Genomic DNA, 15,351 nt, shown 5'->3' with positions numbered 1-15,351 from the left:
TATACAACAGCCAGTGCAGACAGGTCTGTTGCAGTCGATTTACATGAATTTTATAAACGGTTCAATTTCCCCTAAAACAGTTTAAGTTGTTTGCACTTCTGTGGTGATTGATTTCTTATCATTAAAGTTTACTTGATTACGTTTAATTACACAGCTCTTATTGCTGTAACAGTTCGTAACAGGTACTGAAGGCAATCAAGGCATCGCAGTTAAATGATACGGTCATTTGATAGTTGTCTTAATATTAATTTGTAAAGACAGTTGGAAAATTGCTGTATCATTGATTAAATCGATAATGCTATAAGTGTTGTCATTTCTTATTTTTTGTCATTGTTGTTCCTGTTACCCATGAAGCTAGAATAAATTGTTCTCCCCCAAAATATGAAGAAGTCCAAAGTTCTCTATTAAAGCTTATGTACATTTTTTAAACATTTGCCTTGCACACGTGAAAGACACATACAGCGATATATAGCCTTGAATTCTATATGCTCATATGCCTTTTTGTCTGTCTGTCTCTCTGTCTCTCTCTCTCTCTCTCATGTCTTTTCATTTTAAATCTTTCCTGTTTTTTCTCCCCTTTAACTGCACCTCTCTCCTCCCTCCTCTCCATCTCCAATCCTTTTTTCTTTCACTCTTTCCTCATCTCTCCGCCTCTCTCTCCGATTAATGATGACACCTGCCTTTTACCCAAGAAAATGTGAACAGTTTACGAATATGTATTTCCTTCACACTTGTAATTATGTTCATAAATTTTGTTCTAACTGTTTGCTCCTAAAAGCTGTATTAATAAGTACTTTTATTCAAACTCTAACACTACACATGTCTCCAGTTTCATTTTTTCTGAACTTAGAACCCATTTTCATCTCTCTATATTATATACATAAACATATATATATTCATATTTAAAACAGAGGCCCTTTATTTGTAATATTCACTTCCATCAAATATTTAGACAATTCGTAATCTATCGAAATTTAAAATCTCATTACATGAAATTGAAATATCAACTAACAAGAATCTCAGAGTGGCAGACTGTTATTACAACATTTGATTTATCATAACACACAATCATCAAATATTTTTTGATGAAATTACATATCAACTACAATAAAGTATTTTAATATGGAGAAGTTGATTTTCGGGCGAGACTCGTCAGTGCCCCCATATATCCCTATTAATAAAACCAACTTTTGTCAACCTTTTTTTTTATAGTCACGGCACTCTTTTAAGATAAACAAAAAGTTTCGCGTCACTCCAATCCCAAATTCATTATACATAATATTCAATTTGCATCACCCTCACACTTGTCAAGTGTCATCTCCACATATGCACATTTCGTTTCTAAATTTCGAGAGCAAGCGAGCTAAAAAGAAGAAGACACTTTTGATATGACAAAAATTCTACTTTTTAATCAGCACACTAGATGAAGTACATAATTAAGTATGCAGGCAGCCTGCTACAGAATACATGAATATAAAAATCATTCTATGTTGCCTATTCGATGCACGAATATGAGGAGATTCAGGCATCTCATTGCTCAGAATTATCCTGTTTTTAAATGTAATATAAAAGATGTAATATAATTTGTCAGGTACCTCGATGTCAAATAGAAGGCTATTGGGGCGCCTCGTCGCTGAAATATGGAGGTATTCAGGCACTTTGCTGCCAGAAATCATCCTGTTTCTAAAATTGCGAGCGAGCGAAGCGAGTGTATAATATATGTATTACTAAAATTCATTCGTGGCACCCTGGAGATGTCTTGCGGCACCCAGGTTGAAAAACGTTGCACTAAACCATTAAGCTAACAGCCGCAGGAAGAAACACGACTAAAGAAGAGGTCCAAGTGGGTTTAAAGTTATATGCTGAGTTTCCTGAGGGGCTGGTAAGAGGGGCTTCTGTCACGGGAAAGTTACCCGTCAGCCAAGGTGTAAAGTTTAGCCATACAGAAGATTCTTGCATTGCCTCCTTCAACTACAAAAGAACCACAACAAAAGAAGAAAAATAAACAAACAACAAACGAATATAATTGCAAATACGAAGGGATATTATAGTACAACCACTACAACCCCAACTAAAATCACGTTCGATGTCTCCTCTTTATTGTATCATATGGCTCCGTTTAGTCTCATTTCACGACGCCCCCTATCGTCAGAGCATGGTCAGCGTCAGCAGCCTAACATGTTAGCCTAAGGACGTTTTTTTTAAAAATCGTTAAAAATTCATTTTTTGTTTAAACGAAAAGCACATCCACCCCGACGTACGTTATCACTAGCTCTTTCATTTGAGCCCTCATGTCTCATTGACTTTTGAAAGTTCACCCACCGTAATTTTTCAAAATAGGTTGCAAGCTCGTCATTGCCTATAATACACATGTGAAACAAGTCTAACTTTGGACTCAGTTTACCAAGCGATTTGAAGATTATAGGTCGAGCACACGAAACTTAAAACGCATGAATTATCATAGATCACTTCTGCCTATTTCATTATGTCCATTTCATCCAATCCCCCCACCGTAATTTTTCCATTTAGTAAAAGCAAACATTTTGCCGAGTTTAGCAAAAACATGAATATTCATGAACGGTCAGACAATACAGCCTTTTAGTACGTAACGTATAGTGAATGGGAATGGGCGATGATCGGTTCAGGAGGTAGAGGTCAGTGGTTTGTGCTGGCAATGTTCACGCGAGCGAAAATGAGACAATCGGAGCAATATGATAGTTGTGTTTCAAGCTAAATCATTATCCTTTTTATTTTCTTCCTTCTCTTGTATATTATATTTTTAAAGTCCCACTCCGGGTAACACAATCTTAGATCCACCCCTTTCCACTCACAAATTCAAAGACCACTAACCTTCTGTTGTCTGAATCCATTGTGAGGTAGACTGAACTTATAGCCAATGGGACACAAGTCGCGCGTGACGTCATAGGGGCCGGTAGATTCGCTGACCAACCAGTCATTAGGATCTGTTGAACTTTGACACGCGTAGCTCAATGATTGGTCGCAATCAGGTGACGTATACCAACGAAAGTCTTCATGGCTGTGATGTGACGGAAAACGTGTACCAGGCATGAATTATAGTTTTATGTTTGTTAAAATGGTTATTGAAAGCTTATGGTATACTAGACTTTTGACCGACATCTTAAATGGGTGACTTCTCCGATAGATTATGGAGGCTTTCGTTTGTTTACTGAATTGATTATTTTCCAAATGGTTTATGCCCAAGAGACGCAAGTAAAACTCAGATTGGGTGGCCTAATACCCAAGTTACACCAACGAGACGGACACTAGACCGTCAATAGGCCTAATAGACGTAATTGATTAGCCAAGAATCAGTCGGCTAAATGTCGGTGTTGAGTCGTATTCGCTGTATGACCGAGCTAAAGGTCTTTCTGTTGGACGACAAATTCTTCCTTTTCTCTGTTGTGATTTGTTGATTTAATTTTCACATGACTTGAGCAAATCACTGACCTGATTATCATTTCATAACTGATCACACAACTGCTTGTCAAACATTTTACAATGAAAAATTACAATCTTTAGTATGACAAAAAATTAATGCAAAGAGTAGCCTTTCGGTTTTAAGCTCATTTGAAATTTGATGCCTATTATGTTCTCAGTTCTTTCAGAGGATTGAGTTAAAATACAAATAGAGCCCCGTCAACGAGTGTGCACTTCATTTTCTGTCCATCAATATTTTAGAAATATACATGTACATACTTTAACATAACACACGAGTCTTCATCTAGCTGTATTGATGGTTCTCCATAGGCCCACGTATAGACCCCAGTCATCATGAGTTGAGGGGTTACCATATCTGTAGCAATAAGATTGATACGACATTTCACCATCTCACTCATATCCGTGATCGCACCGCTCGCTGTAGGTCCGTCGTAGATAGCGCCAAATCTGGGTATACACAAGGTAGGCTACACCATTTGATTTTTTTTTTATCGACATGATGATATTTTATAATATTTTAACGAGTTCGGTCAACGTAATATGCCTTCGAATGACATTTTCAAATATTCAGCTTTGTGTCTTGTCCGTCATGCCCGTATTATCACGGTTTTTGAACGATTCCGCGGCCTATATAGCGAGTAGATAATATTGAGCGAAAATAAGATCGGTGATTGCATCGGTCGCTATAGGCCCGCCTTAGATGACGTTAAGACTAAATGAAGACAAAAACTCATCAATAGTTTTCAGGTAGCAAGGCTTTAACAATTTTGCAAACTCTAGGTAGCATCTACCATTACCAAAAATATTATTCGCTGATATTGTGAAGAATACGTGAAGAACTATTTTTTTTAAATACGTCTTATTTTATTAAATTTAATTCTTTATTAAAAACAACTTGACATGCAGCTCAAGACTGATATTGTCTGTTTTACAAAGTAATCAGATATTTACATTATACTACTAACATCAAAATTCAAAAGCAAAATAACAATGTAAAATCATCCATCAATATTATCGATCATACCAGTTTTAGAAGTGTATAAAAGATGTGGATGGTTTATCAAAATAATTCAAGTAATGTTAATAAGACAAGTGTTCAAGGCTAAGTTCAATAGAGCATATTCTGAAATATCATTGCATGAAAGTATCAATTTCGACAGACAATTTTAGTTGAGTATGAGAGAGAATAAATACACATATGTAACACATTCATAAATGAGGAATACCATCAACTATGGGTGAGTGAAAGAAATTTATTCCGATTGCAAAAACAATTCAAAGCAGTCCCAAATAGTGCCACATGTACAAATAAACAAAATTGAATAAAATTTCAGAGAGATAAAATTAGGTCTTGCTACTTTGACAGCACCCTTGCTAGGTAACATTCTTCTTCTCTACTTCGCCCAACAAGTTTCGTCTGTTGGTGTTCATTTACTCTAAACCTATTCCGAGGCTAGATTAATGAAAGTCCTATAAAATCATGGGAGTAAAATATTAAAGATTATTTGAAAATGGTAGAATAAACAAATCTTAATCTGAAAATAAGACACTGGTCTGATAGAAGACATCACTTACACGTAATGTGTGGCGTCACCGCGAAATCTCCTGCAGTACGTCTCCGTTTTGCCGCCACACTGTGGGTAGTTGGTGAACTAGACGAAACAATATACATAATTAAGATTGCGAAATACATGGTAGAGTTGAAATAACCTATCATTGGATAGTTTGAATGTGATCACACAATTCAGACTACAGTACTGTTCATTCCTGGTATTTTAACGGTATGAACACAACTGTGGTAACACTGTTTTTACAATACTTGCGTGACACAGTGATAAATACTGTGGGCACAACGAGAGTGGAGGAATGTACGCACCACAGTAGCACCCATAGGAAGGATATAAAAATCATTGTAGAGTTGCCAGTGTGAAATACTATATAGATTCTATAGCCTACTTGTAACGTGTGAAATTGTAACAACAAGGCATATTTGTATACTTTAAATCTATGGAATATATGAACACATTGTGGATATACTGGTTTCGCATTGTGTGACACAGTGATACACAATTTCGCTGGTTGCCACAAACAGAATTGCAGTGTAACACCCATGTTGGATTTGGAACAATAATATCGTGTAAGTTTGACCACAATGTATTGTTAACGCACTGTGTAATACTTTATTCACAGTTTGTAGCACAGTGTGACGACAAAGTGAATGAAACATTACGTATTATATACCTCACTTAAGAAATCCAGCCATCTGATTGGTCGAATTGCATTCATAAACTTCAACTGTTCCTGTAAAATTCCCGGTAACCATGCTTAAAACATTTCAATATTTTTAATAACCATGGTTATTAAAAAAATAGGTCAGTCTCCATGGTTACCCCATAGGTTTACATGTTAAAAAATGGTTTGAGCGATGGAGGATACCATACGTGTGCGAAAAATTGGTCGGCAATTTCAATACAATTGAATCTCGATCGATCTTACCGACAATTTTATCTTGCATTGTTGACATGAAGACGAAAATTAACTCTCAAAAACAAAAAAAACAACATCTGCCGATAGATCTTGATCTAAGTTCGTGCCAATATGCATTGCAAAAGTAAAAGAAGGGTCCGTTTCATGGAGCTTTTGCGAAGCATCCCTCACGCGGAGCCGTTTTCAATCCATTTTAATGTATATATTGGAGAAAACTGCCAAGCATGTTAACGGCGCGCGATAGCCGAGTGGTCTAAGCGTTGGTTTTCGATACACCTCTTGTTGTACGCAAGAGTTCGAATCCCGTCTTCGACAAAAATGTAAATTATTTTTTATTTTTTATTTTTTAGTCTATTTTTTTTCGGCATATAAAAGTATTAATGACTGCTTTAATATTCGAGAAATAGTTGTTTTCATACGCTCTCGGGAAGGTTACAATTGGGCTATTCCCCTCGGCAAGCCTCGGGGAATAGCACAATTCTAACCTTCCCTTGAGCGTAATAAAACAACTATTTCTCTCAAAGCAGTCATTAATACTATAGTGATATCTGCTAACAGTAAAAAAAAAATTATAATGTATAAATCACTGTGCGATGGCACAGTATATTTGGACAACTGTGGTGCTGTATTTGTAAACACACAGTGATCATACGATTTTAACATAAGACGAAGTATGGTACACTGTAGCCACATAGAGAGAGAGAGAGAGAGAGAGTCTCACAAAATGTAAACATAACATCTTAACCCGTGGTGTGGATGTTCACATCTTCGTGGTGTTATATAATTTATGAACCCTTTGTGGTCCAACCGTTATAACGCTGTGTGACATAATTATGAACAGTGTTAATGTGACACACTATAGTCACAAAAAGAGTCGCAGAAATGTACGACACACAGTATGATCCGCACTGTGCACTTGGGCACTCGTTTTGTTAAAGTTTTTTTTTTACATGTAGCTAGCAACGGTTACACATGGTGTAAAGAAAGAGTTTGATACGTGGATGGCACATTATGACCACACTATGAAAGGAACACACTTCGGACCTTTTTCCCAACTATGGAACTCTTTGTTCATTTAGGTGTACAAATATTCTTACCGCATTCTCTCCTGAACCGTCACACTGCCCAACATGGATGTATTTACCTTGATGTAAGGTATCATCTCCGCTTACCACGAACACTCTCTTACCATCCTGATGGAAATGAATAATTGAAAACAAAATTAATATTCCTCTCATTTCAAACATTCAACCAAATGTCGCTAAAAGCGGTATGTTCTCCTTATCATTAATGAAAAAATGAAGAAAAAGAAGACAAGTAAGGAGCATTAGTTGAAGAAATAGAAACGAAGAGGAAGGATAAGGGGAAGGAAGTACTAATAAGAAGAAAAAGAAATAGAAAAGAAATAAGAAGATGAAAATAAGAAGACGAAAAATTTTAAAAAAGAAGGAGAAGGAGGAAGAGAGGAGAAGAAGATGAATAATGAGGAGGAAAGAATGAGATGAAGAAGGAGAACAAAAATGAGTGCATGTAGGATAAGAAGAAGGAGAAGGAGGACGAGGAATAATAATAGTGATAGTAATAACAATAATAACAATAATAATAATAATAATAATAATAATAATACTAATAATAATATGTCTTGTTTACCCAGGGTAGCCTCATCAGTATTCATACTGTTCTCCCTGAGGGCCCTGCAATCATATTATTACCCCGGTCATTCGATTCAGGCTCATCCGCACACAATGTATGCATGTTCTCCACTCCCTGGGGAGCATTCCAGCCAGGCGTCATTTTTACAAGCGCACACTGTCTTGCTAATCTAAGGACATGGGAAGAGGACGATTGAAAACAAAAATATATGAGAGGGATGCCAATTTTAGCTAAAGAAAAACTAGCAGTTATAAAAGGTCATAACTTTAATTGATTACCCCTTTTTTAAAACCTTTCTTAAACCATTACTCCTTTAAAAGGGTTCGGTACACCTCTCGATGCGTATCCCTTAGATCGGCTACCCCCTCGGCCTAACTCTTACCTCTCTCATCCTTCTAAGCGTCGGGTACACCCCTCTGTATGTATCCCTTAGATCAGCAGGACTCAAGATCTCATCATGACCCAGATAACGCTCCAGTGGACCATTCACTTCAGCATCGTAACCCTGGTCATACTTTTCCTTTAATAAAAAAAAATCCCCAAATATATTAAGTTTCAAAGTAGGCATAGTCAGTGTGGAGAATACAAATAAATATGCCATAAAGATGTAATTAAACCTATTTCAGGAATGAGAGAAACTTTGAATTTACGTTGGCAGCCTGGGATTATTTTTCTGTTTGAACTTTCATTTCATTAATTCATCAAAATTCATACAATCATTTGATGAATCATGAATGTCTAATATTGGAAATAATTGAAAAGTATGTTCCTTAAGCTTATTTCCAGTTTGGGAGTAAACTCAGAAGAACATGAAATCGATTCGTATGGGGTCAAAATAATGGAATGGTGATTCATTTTTCACACAACGTTATCAAAAAACATACAAATCGAGATATGCCTGATTTTAATACGAAAATATTCATAATTATTAAATAAAAATACTCATAGAGTCAACATTTTCATACATTGATATAGATTCGAATAAAGTCATTTTCATTTCCAGGCTCGTGCATCCACTGGCCGATGTCTGCTATGACGTCAGAAAAGAGTACGTTGAACTCTCCGCAACCTATGGCACGCCGTGTTCCTAAATGTGCAACCCGCATCTAAATAAGAAAGGAGTAAAACATTTTATTGGTAATTTCTAAAGATTTATTTTTGTGGTCAAATATGTCAACGATTTGGAATTCAAAATATATGTGAAAAATAACATATTGTGTATTCACAAATGCATGCCTTCAAGACTAAAATGGACAGTAGGTTATTTAAGGATCATAATATCATTCTTGAGATTTAGAAGCACATTTCCTTCATTTCCTTAACAGGTTCTCGATTATCATGATTGAGTGTCCCCGAATATCAATTGGTATTAGCTCTCCCTCCCCATTTCCTCCCCTCTCTTTCTCTCTAACTCTTCCACACTCTCACAATTTCTCTTCAATTTCAATTTCAATTTCTCGTCCTTCCACCCCCCCCCCCCCTGTCTTCCAAAACCAAAACCCCGCACCCTATCTCTCTCCCATCTCTATCCCTCATTTCTCTTTCTCTTTCTCTCTCTCTCTCTCTCTCTCTCTCTCTCTCTCTCTCTCTTGGTACGGGATTTGGCGTTTCATTATGTTGCTACCTACCGGGGAGTTCTTGGGAAGGAGCCATCTCAAGACCTCAAGATACTGCTTAAACATTTCACTTTGCAGTTCGATGTGATGGTCTGAATAATCGTGCTTTGTGAGGACACATTGCGACCAATTAGATCTTATAAAGAGGGAAAGCATTTCTGATGGGGATTTTAAGCACAACCTCATCATGAAAGACTGATAAAGACATTTAATAAGTTACGTAATTGCATCAACCATAAATCTGAGCGAGCATTGTGTATAATTTGCATTGTTTATACATGTTATCGCTTTAAATTAGGGGTACATGTTATGGAGATAGGAAATGGGGCACAAATCAGAAGGGAAAGGGACACTTATGTAAAAAGAGCACGTGTCAAAGTAAAAAGGGCAATTATAAGACTTGAAAAGGGGCTTTTACACAGGAGAAGGGTCACTAGTCGAAGAAAAGGGGGCATATTTTGGGCACTTGAAAAAGTGGGGGGACCCCTGTGCCCCCCCCCCCCTCTCCACCTCGCCTCCGAGAGCGCCACCTCTGAGTCCATAATATATTTTTAAAAAAATGTATTCTCAGCGTGCGTACCTCACCATCGCAATACCAGTTGTCTATTTCCACAGCTCTGACTCCCATGTTTAACATGTCGATGATACTGAATTCATGATTGGCCCATCCTAAGCAGACGTTATCATACGGTGGCGGCCATTGACATGTATCATTTGCTAGAAGATAGGATACAAATGTTTTGTTTGTTTTTGCAAAGGTCACATTGAATAGGCCTATTATCATCAGACTATTAAGTAACTGCATTTTAAATCAACGATAGCGATAGTGATTACAGAGATGTATTTCTCTATAGTGGATCTACCTTCAAAAGACACGTCAGACTTCGTATCCCGCAATTTTGTTGCTGTTGTTAAAATGTTACCTTTAAGTTGTCTATTTTGGTGCAATGGGAAGAAAGGGAGGGCATTTGGTGCCATGTTGGAACCCATTAGAGCCACTTCCAGACTTAGCTTATTTACAAACATATTTTTTTCTTCTTCATGATTGAGTGTCTATTCAAAAGAGGCAAAGCCCAATCTTGATGTTGAATAACATCTTTAACTTTTTTATTGAAAAAAATTGCTTTAATTAATATATTTTACATACCTCCGTAGGCAACTCCATAAGCTCGATTATTAAATGCATTGTGAGCCTGCATGTGTGAAGATGAAAAGTACTAAAGTTTAAAACACTAGCAATTTGTATTAATTATATGATAATATACAAATAATACATGTTTGCGAGTACATTAGTGAAAAGCACGGCGAGGAGGTTAAAGGCACAGTATGATAATGAACAAGACTTATCGAGTTCATTGTCCATCTCATTGTGACTTAACCAAGTGCAGTGCATATCACTAATGCACGATCTAAAAACACGTGTTATTTGTTTTATAAGATGGGTCTACAATATGAGTATAAAGTCGAGAAATTGACGACTGTAAGCACCAAAATGCACTCCCCGTGCGTATGATAAAAATAACGCACGCACACGTGATCCATTTCGACGCTTTTAATTGGCTACATTCTTGAACCCATTTTATAAACATAAATATTGTCCATTTAGTCGTACGAAATATGTTCTTTATTTTCAAAATGCATATTACTGTATGAGTAACATAAATTAGACTAATCTATACAACACAATCCTGAGTACTTACATATCCCAAAACGAAAATCAATATACAAAACCAAACAAACAACGAGGGGACCGGAAACCTTATTAAAACAATCTCTGATATCATAGTTGGACTTTATGTCATAATTTTAACTGAATGTGGCTAATGTTTAGACAAACACAGACAGTCAAATGTGATAAACTTTGCCTGTCTTCATTTCGTAATTACAATTTGATCAATGTAATCTAATTGGTGTATCTTTAACATTCAGTTTACATATACATCTTTTGTTATTGTTCCGATTTGTATATATTGTGATTTACTTGCACCGTAAAAACATGTATAATTCAGTCTTTGACTACCAGTCATGTTTTAATACACCCTGGTGGAATTAAATTGAATTGAGTTGTGTTTGAAAATCAAAAATGACTAAATTTGTATCAAATATGTATATGATTGAAGTTAATTGGAAATGGTGTACTTACATCAAATATTTGCATTCTGTCGATGGCAAGATCAATCTTCATAAAATCAACAAGGGACGAGACGAAATAAACATTTACATGCAGGCAACCAAATACGACATTAGTTTTTAATATTGAGTTTTGTAGACGAATCAGTCCCAGTGATGTATTAATGGCATAGCATGAAGTTCCATGTAAAACCAGATATTATAAAAGAACACAATAAACCAATAACATTTTGAATAAAGTAATATATAGAATTGTGAACTCTAGAATATTAATAGAATGAATCTTGAAGAAAGATTATGAAGATTTAAAATTTTTGTTGTAATTCTGAAGGTACTTAATTATCATCAGTTTCTTTAAGTTCAAAACTTCCGACAGTTTTAATATACTATACCAAAGCTACCACTATCATCACCACTGCAAGAACTTCCCCTTATCATTATCATCTCAGCCATCGTTGTCACTATCATTAACGTTATAATCTTTAGCTAACCATCATCATGATAATATTCGTTGTATTTTCAAAATGTGGAATAAGGCAATTTCTCACCTGAATTTCTCGTTGCGTTTTGAGAGCGAACTGTAACCAGGGGTCAATCTCAAGTGTTCCTTTCATACACCGTCCATATCCATCACACTGATTATGAGAATGATTGTAGCATCAGAATATAACAAGAGAAAGACTCATCTTTTAACTCATATAATTTTACACAGAGTTAACAGATGAATCCAACAGACAACTTGATGGTCTATAATATTTTGCAATTGCAACAGTTCAATGTTACTTTAGTGACACCATTGTTTTGTAAATGTCAAACTATGCTTTGTCAGACGGAAGAGAATCATTTAGCCCTCTATTTTTGTTAAAATTATGTGAAACCTGGAATATATTTGCTGACCATCAGCACTGTTACACGTTTTACTCACTCAAGATTTTCATTTAAATGTTGTTGTTTTTTTTATTTTTTACTTTAAACAAATTTTTACCCCTAACTTTTTTCTTCCTTGTGCTTACTGTTTGGGTTTTAAAGCCAAAATCGTGTCAAAATATATAAAATCTTCACTAATGTTCTGCCATCTTAGTAAGAACCAAAACAAAGCGTATTTTGCCTACAAAGTGCATGTTGCAATGGGGCAATGTATTTTGCCATAATGATGTCCAATACGTTAACAAATATTATGAAATTATGAATATGTTTATACGGATACCAAAAGTGATATTTTGTATAGTGCATGTTGCAATGGGGCAATGTATTTTGCCATAATGATGTCCAATACGTTAACAAATATTATGAAATTATGAATATGTTTATACGGATACCAAAAGTGATATTTTGTATACTTGATATTGGGTCTGATCCAGAATCTAATGTAGGGCTTGCAAATTGCTACACTCGTCAGATATTTTACAAAATGTCGATGTGGTCGGTAATGTATGCGACGAAATAGTTTGGATTTGACCTACATGTATAATTGATTCGAAATCTATACCATCCTGATCACCATATTATGTGGTGTATCAAGATTTAAAAATGTCTAACCTCACAAACGACGTCAGCGCTGAGTCCAATGCATTGTACCCCACTTGTACTGTCGACCAATACCTTTAAAAACAATAATTGCAAGGATTATCATTATTTGACGTATTACATGGTGCAAGGAAATTCTGATGTTTAAAATTATTAAGAAGAGATAAGACTATGTACTTGCCAGAAACGGTAATTACAAAGACCGTTTAAAAATTATTGACAATAGAAGTTATGGTAGAAATGTAGCGATATCTAGATATTTGATTTGTAGACCTACAACTTAATACAGCATAACTGTAAGGATGGCGGCAATATTGAATATCCTTTTATGTTTACTCGAAATTTCACCATTTTGAATAATAAGCAAAACCGTCACTTTTATATTCAAAGAAATAAACGTATTTATATCTGTACTAAAATTCTTGATTTATATACACGAATGTACATACATGGGGAAGGCGCAATGGATCAGGGTAGAGCAGTGGTCGCGGAAATGAGGGGTCCCGGATTCGAATCCAAGTCAAAGCTCTCGTGCCCTTCGCTAATGCACCTTAACCTCCACTACCAAGTCCACTGGGGAGGACTTAAAATCGTCAGTCCCCTTTCTCTACTTACAAGCATATGCATGCTTTCTTAGCAGTCAGGTAAAACAATTTTCATCATCATGATCATCATCAATGAGAAGATATTTTTACCTTATTAATACTCGACTTTTTGAATGCTTATGAGAACTTACCTGGCTGATGAAAATGAAAATAGGCAACAATTTGATCTCCATTATTCCTTTGTAATTTGCCTTCTTAACAATTATCACGTCAGTATTAACCTTATGCAGCAGTTTTGAAATTTCACATAGGACAGATTTCGAGGGTCAATCTTTGATAATATTATCTTAACATTTACCAAAGGCTGCTTGAGTAAATACAAAAAACCGAATAACTGCTAACGTTGTCACTGAAACTAATTATCCTCAATTTGCAGTGTCGGGCTCCCAATTAGTATCCGTTGCCCTACTTAAAAGGATGTGGCACTCCCATTTGTCAACCTGTCAACAAAAGGTTGCTGGAACGCGACAATTTTCTCGATGATTTTGTCCGAACTCCTTAAAAGTGTTATTCAGGTAGTTATAATGGTAGATATACAACAGCCAATGCAGACAGTCTGATGCAGTTGATTTACATGAATTTTATAAACGGTTCAATTTCCCCCTAAAATAGTTTAAGTTGTTTGCACTTCTGTGGTGATTGATTTCTTATCATTAAAGTTTACTTGATTACGTTTAATTACACAGCTCTTATTGCTGTAACAGTTCGTAACAGGTAATGAAGGCAATCAAGGCATTACAGTTAAATGATACGGTCATTTGATAGTTGTCTTAATAACATTTGTAAAGACAATTGGAAAATTTCGTTATTATTGATCGATAATGCTATAAGTGTTGTCATTTCGTATCTTTTGTCATTGTTGTTCCTGTTGCCCATAAAGCTGGAATAGATTGTTCTATCCTCTTTTCATTAAAGGATTGAGACAGTATAATATATCTTTCTACAACTTAATTGATCTTTCTTCATGAATCAATACATTTCTAAAAAGATTTTAATTTTTGTCTTTTAAGAATAAATCATATGGCCACAATCATTTCATGAAAAGAGGTAAGAAAAATCTATTCCAACTTTATGGGCAACATAAAATATTTCAGGGAGTTTGTTTGGTTTCGTGATGTAAGCTTTAAAGCGGGCGATGACAATTAGTGACTGCAATTAGCATGTTTGATCTTCACTTTCAAATGCCCTTTGGCCTCATTTGGTCCCGTATAAATCTGAGTCGCAGAAATTACAAGATAAAATGGTGGATATTAGGGTGAGGTCAATACTAACGAACCTGCTATTCTTAAAAGGTCATTGGCATCGTCAGTGTTATCATGAATATAGCAAAAGTTACATTACCCACTCGGCATATATACTCATCATGATAAACCATATTCATCTAGGTTTATATCAGCGAGTGACGATTATTATTGAGAATATAGTTTTAGTTTTTTGAACCCACCACTTCGGTCAAAAGGTTATGAATCATATATGTAAGTCTGTTTAAATGCAATATGAATAACACATTTATAATCACCTGCTAAACAACAAAATACAAAAAAAAAAAAAAAAATATTGAGGAAGATATCTTGAAACGAAACTTATTCAGAGAATAGAATGTACGAGCTAAAGTGAGAAAATTTAACGATGAAGTTATTGATGAAAGATTTAGACAAAATTACTCCTTTTGCATGCACAGCAGAGAAAAGCTTAATTGCAATTAGTCATGAATGATGATCACAAATGTGATGATTCGGGTTTCATGACAAAGTCATCTTTATTTTAGGAACTGATATAATGTTCTGCTGAGGGATGATTTCTCATGTGCTTTATTTATCATAGACTTAAAGCTTTTCTGACTCAATCATTAAACGGATATTGCCTTCACTCAT

General features: G+C 35.5%; 1 protein-coding gene across 1 annotated transcript; it reads right to left on the bottom strand.

Annotated features, from left to right (window-relative positions):
• Positions 1-899: 899 nt before the first annotated feature.
• On the bottom strand, positions 900-14,009 carry LOC100890124. Its single transcript, XM_030973187.1, has 13 exons — positions 13,609-14,009; positions 12,885-12,947; positions 11,894-11,980; positions 11,359-11,394; positions 10,363-10,408; positions 9,796-9,932; positions 8,565-8,705; positions 7,982-8,119; positions 7,044-7,139; positions 5,035-5,111; positions 3,718-3,906; positions 2,851-3,037; positions 900-1,971 (listed from the first exon to the last, which is right to left on the bottom strand). The coding sequence occupies exons 1-13, from the start codon at positions 13,648-13,650 to the stop codon at positions 1,789-1,791; spliced, it is 1,422 nt and encodes a 473-aa protein (XP_030829047.1). The 5' UTR covers positions 13,651-14,009; the 3' UTR covers positions 900-1,788.
• Positions 14,010-15,351: the final 1,342 nt, after the last annotated feature.

This window comes from Strongylocentrotus purpuratus, unplaced genomic scaffold (assembly GCF_000002235.5).
Source record: "Strongylocentrotus purpuratus isolate Spur 01 unplaced genomic scaffold, Spur_5.0 spur5_scaffold_6, whole genome shotgun sequence".
Lineage (NCBI taxonomy): Eukaryota > Metazoa > Echinodermata > Echinoidea > Camarodonta > Strongylocentrotidae > Strongylocentrotus > Strongylocentrotus purpuratus.
Note: the sequence above shows the minus strand (reverse complement) of the source record. Positions and strands in the feature narration are given on the sequence as shown.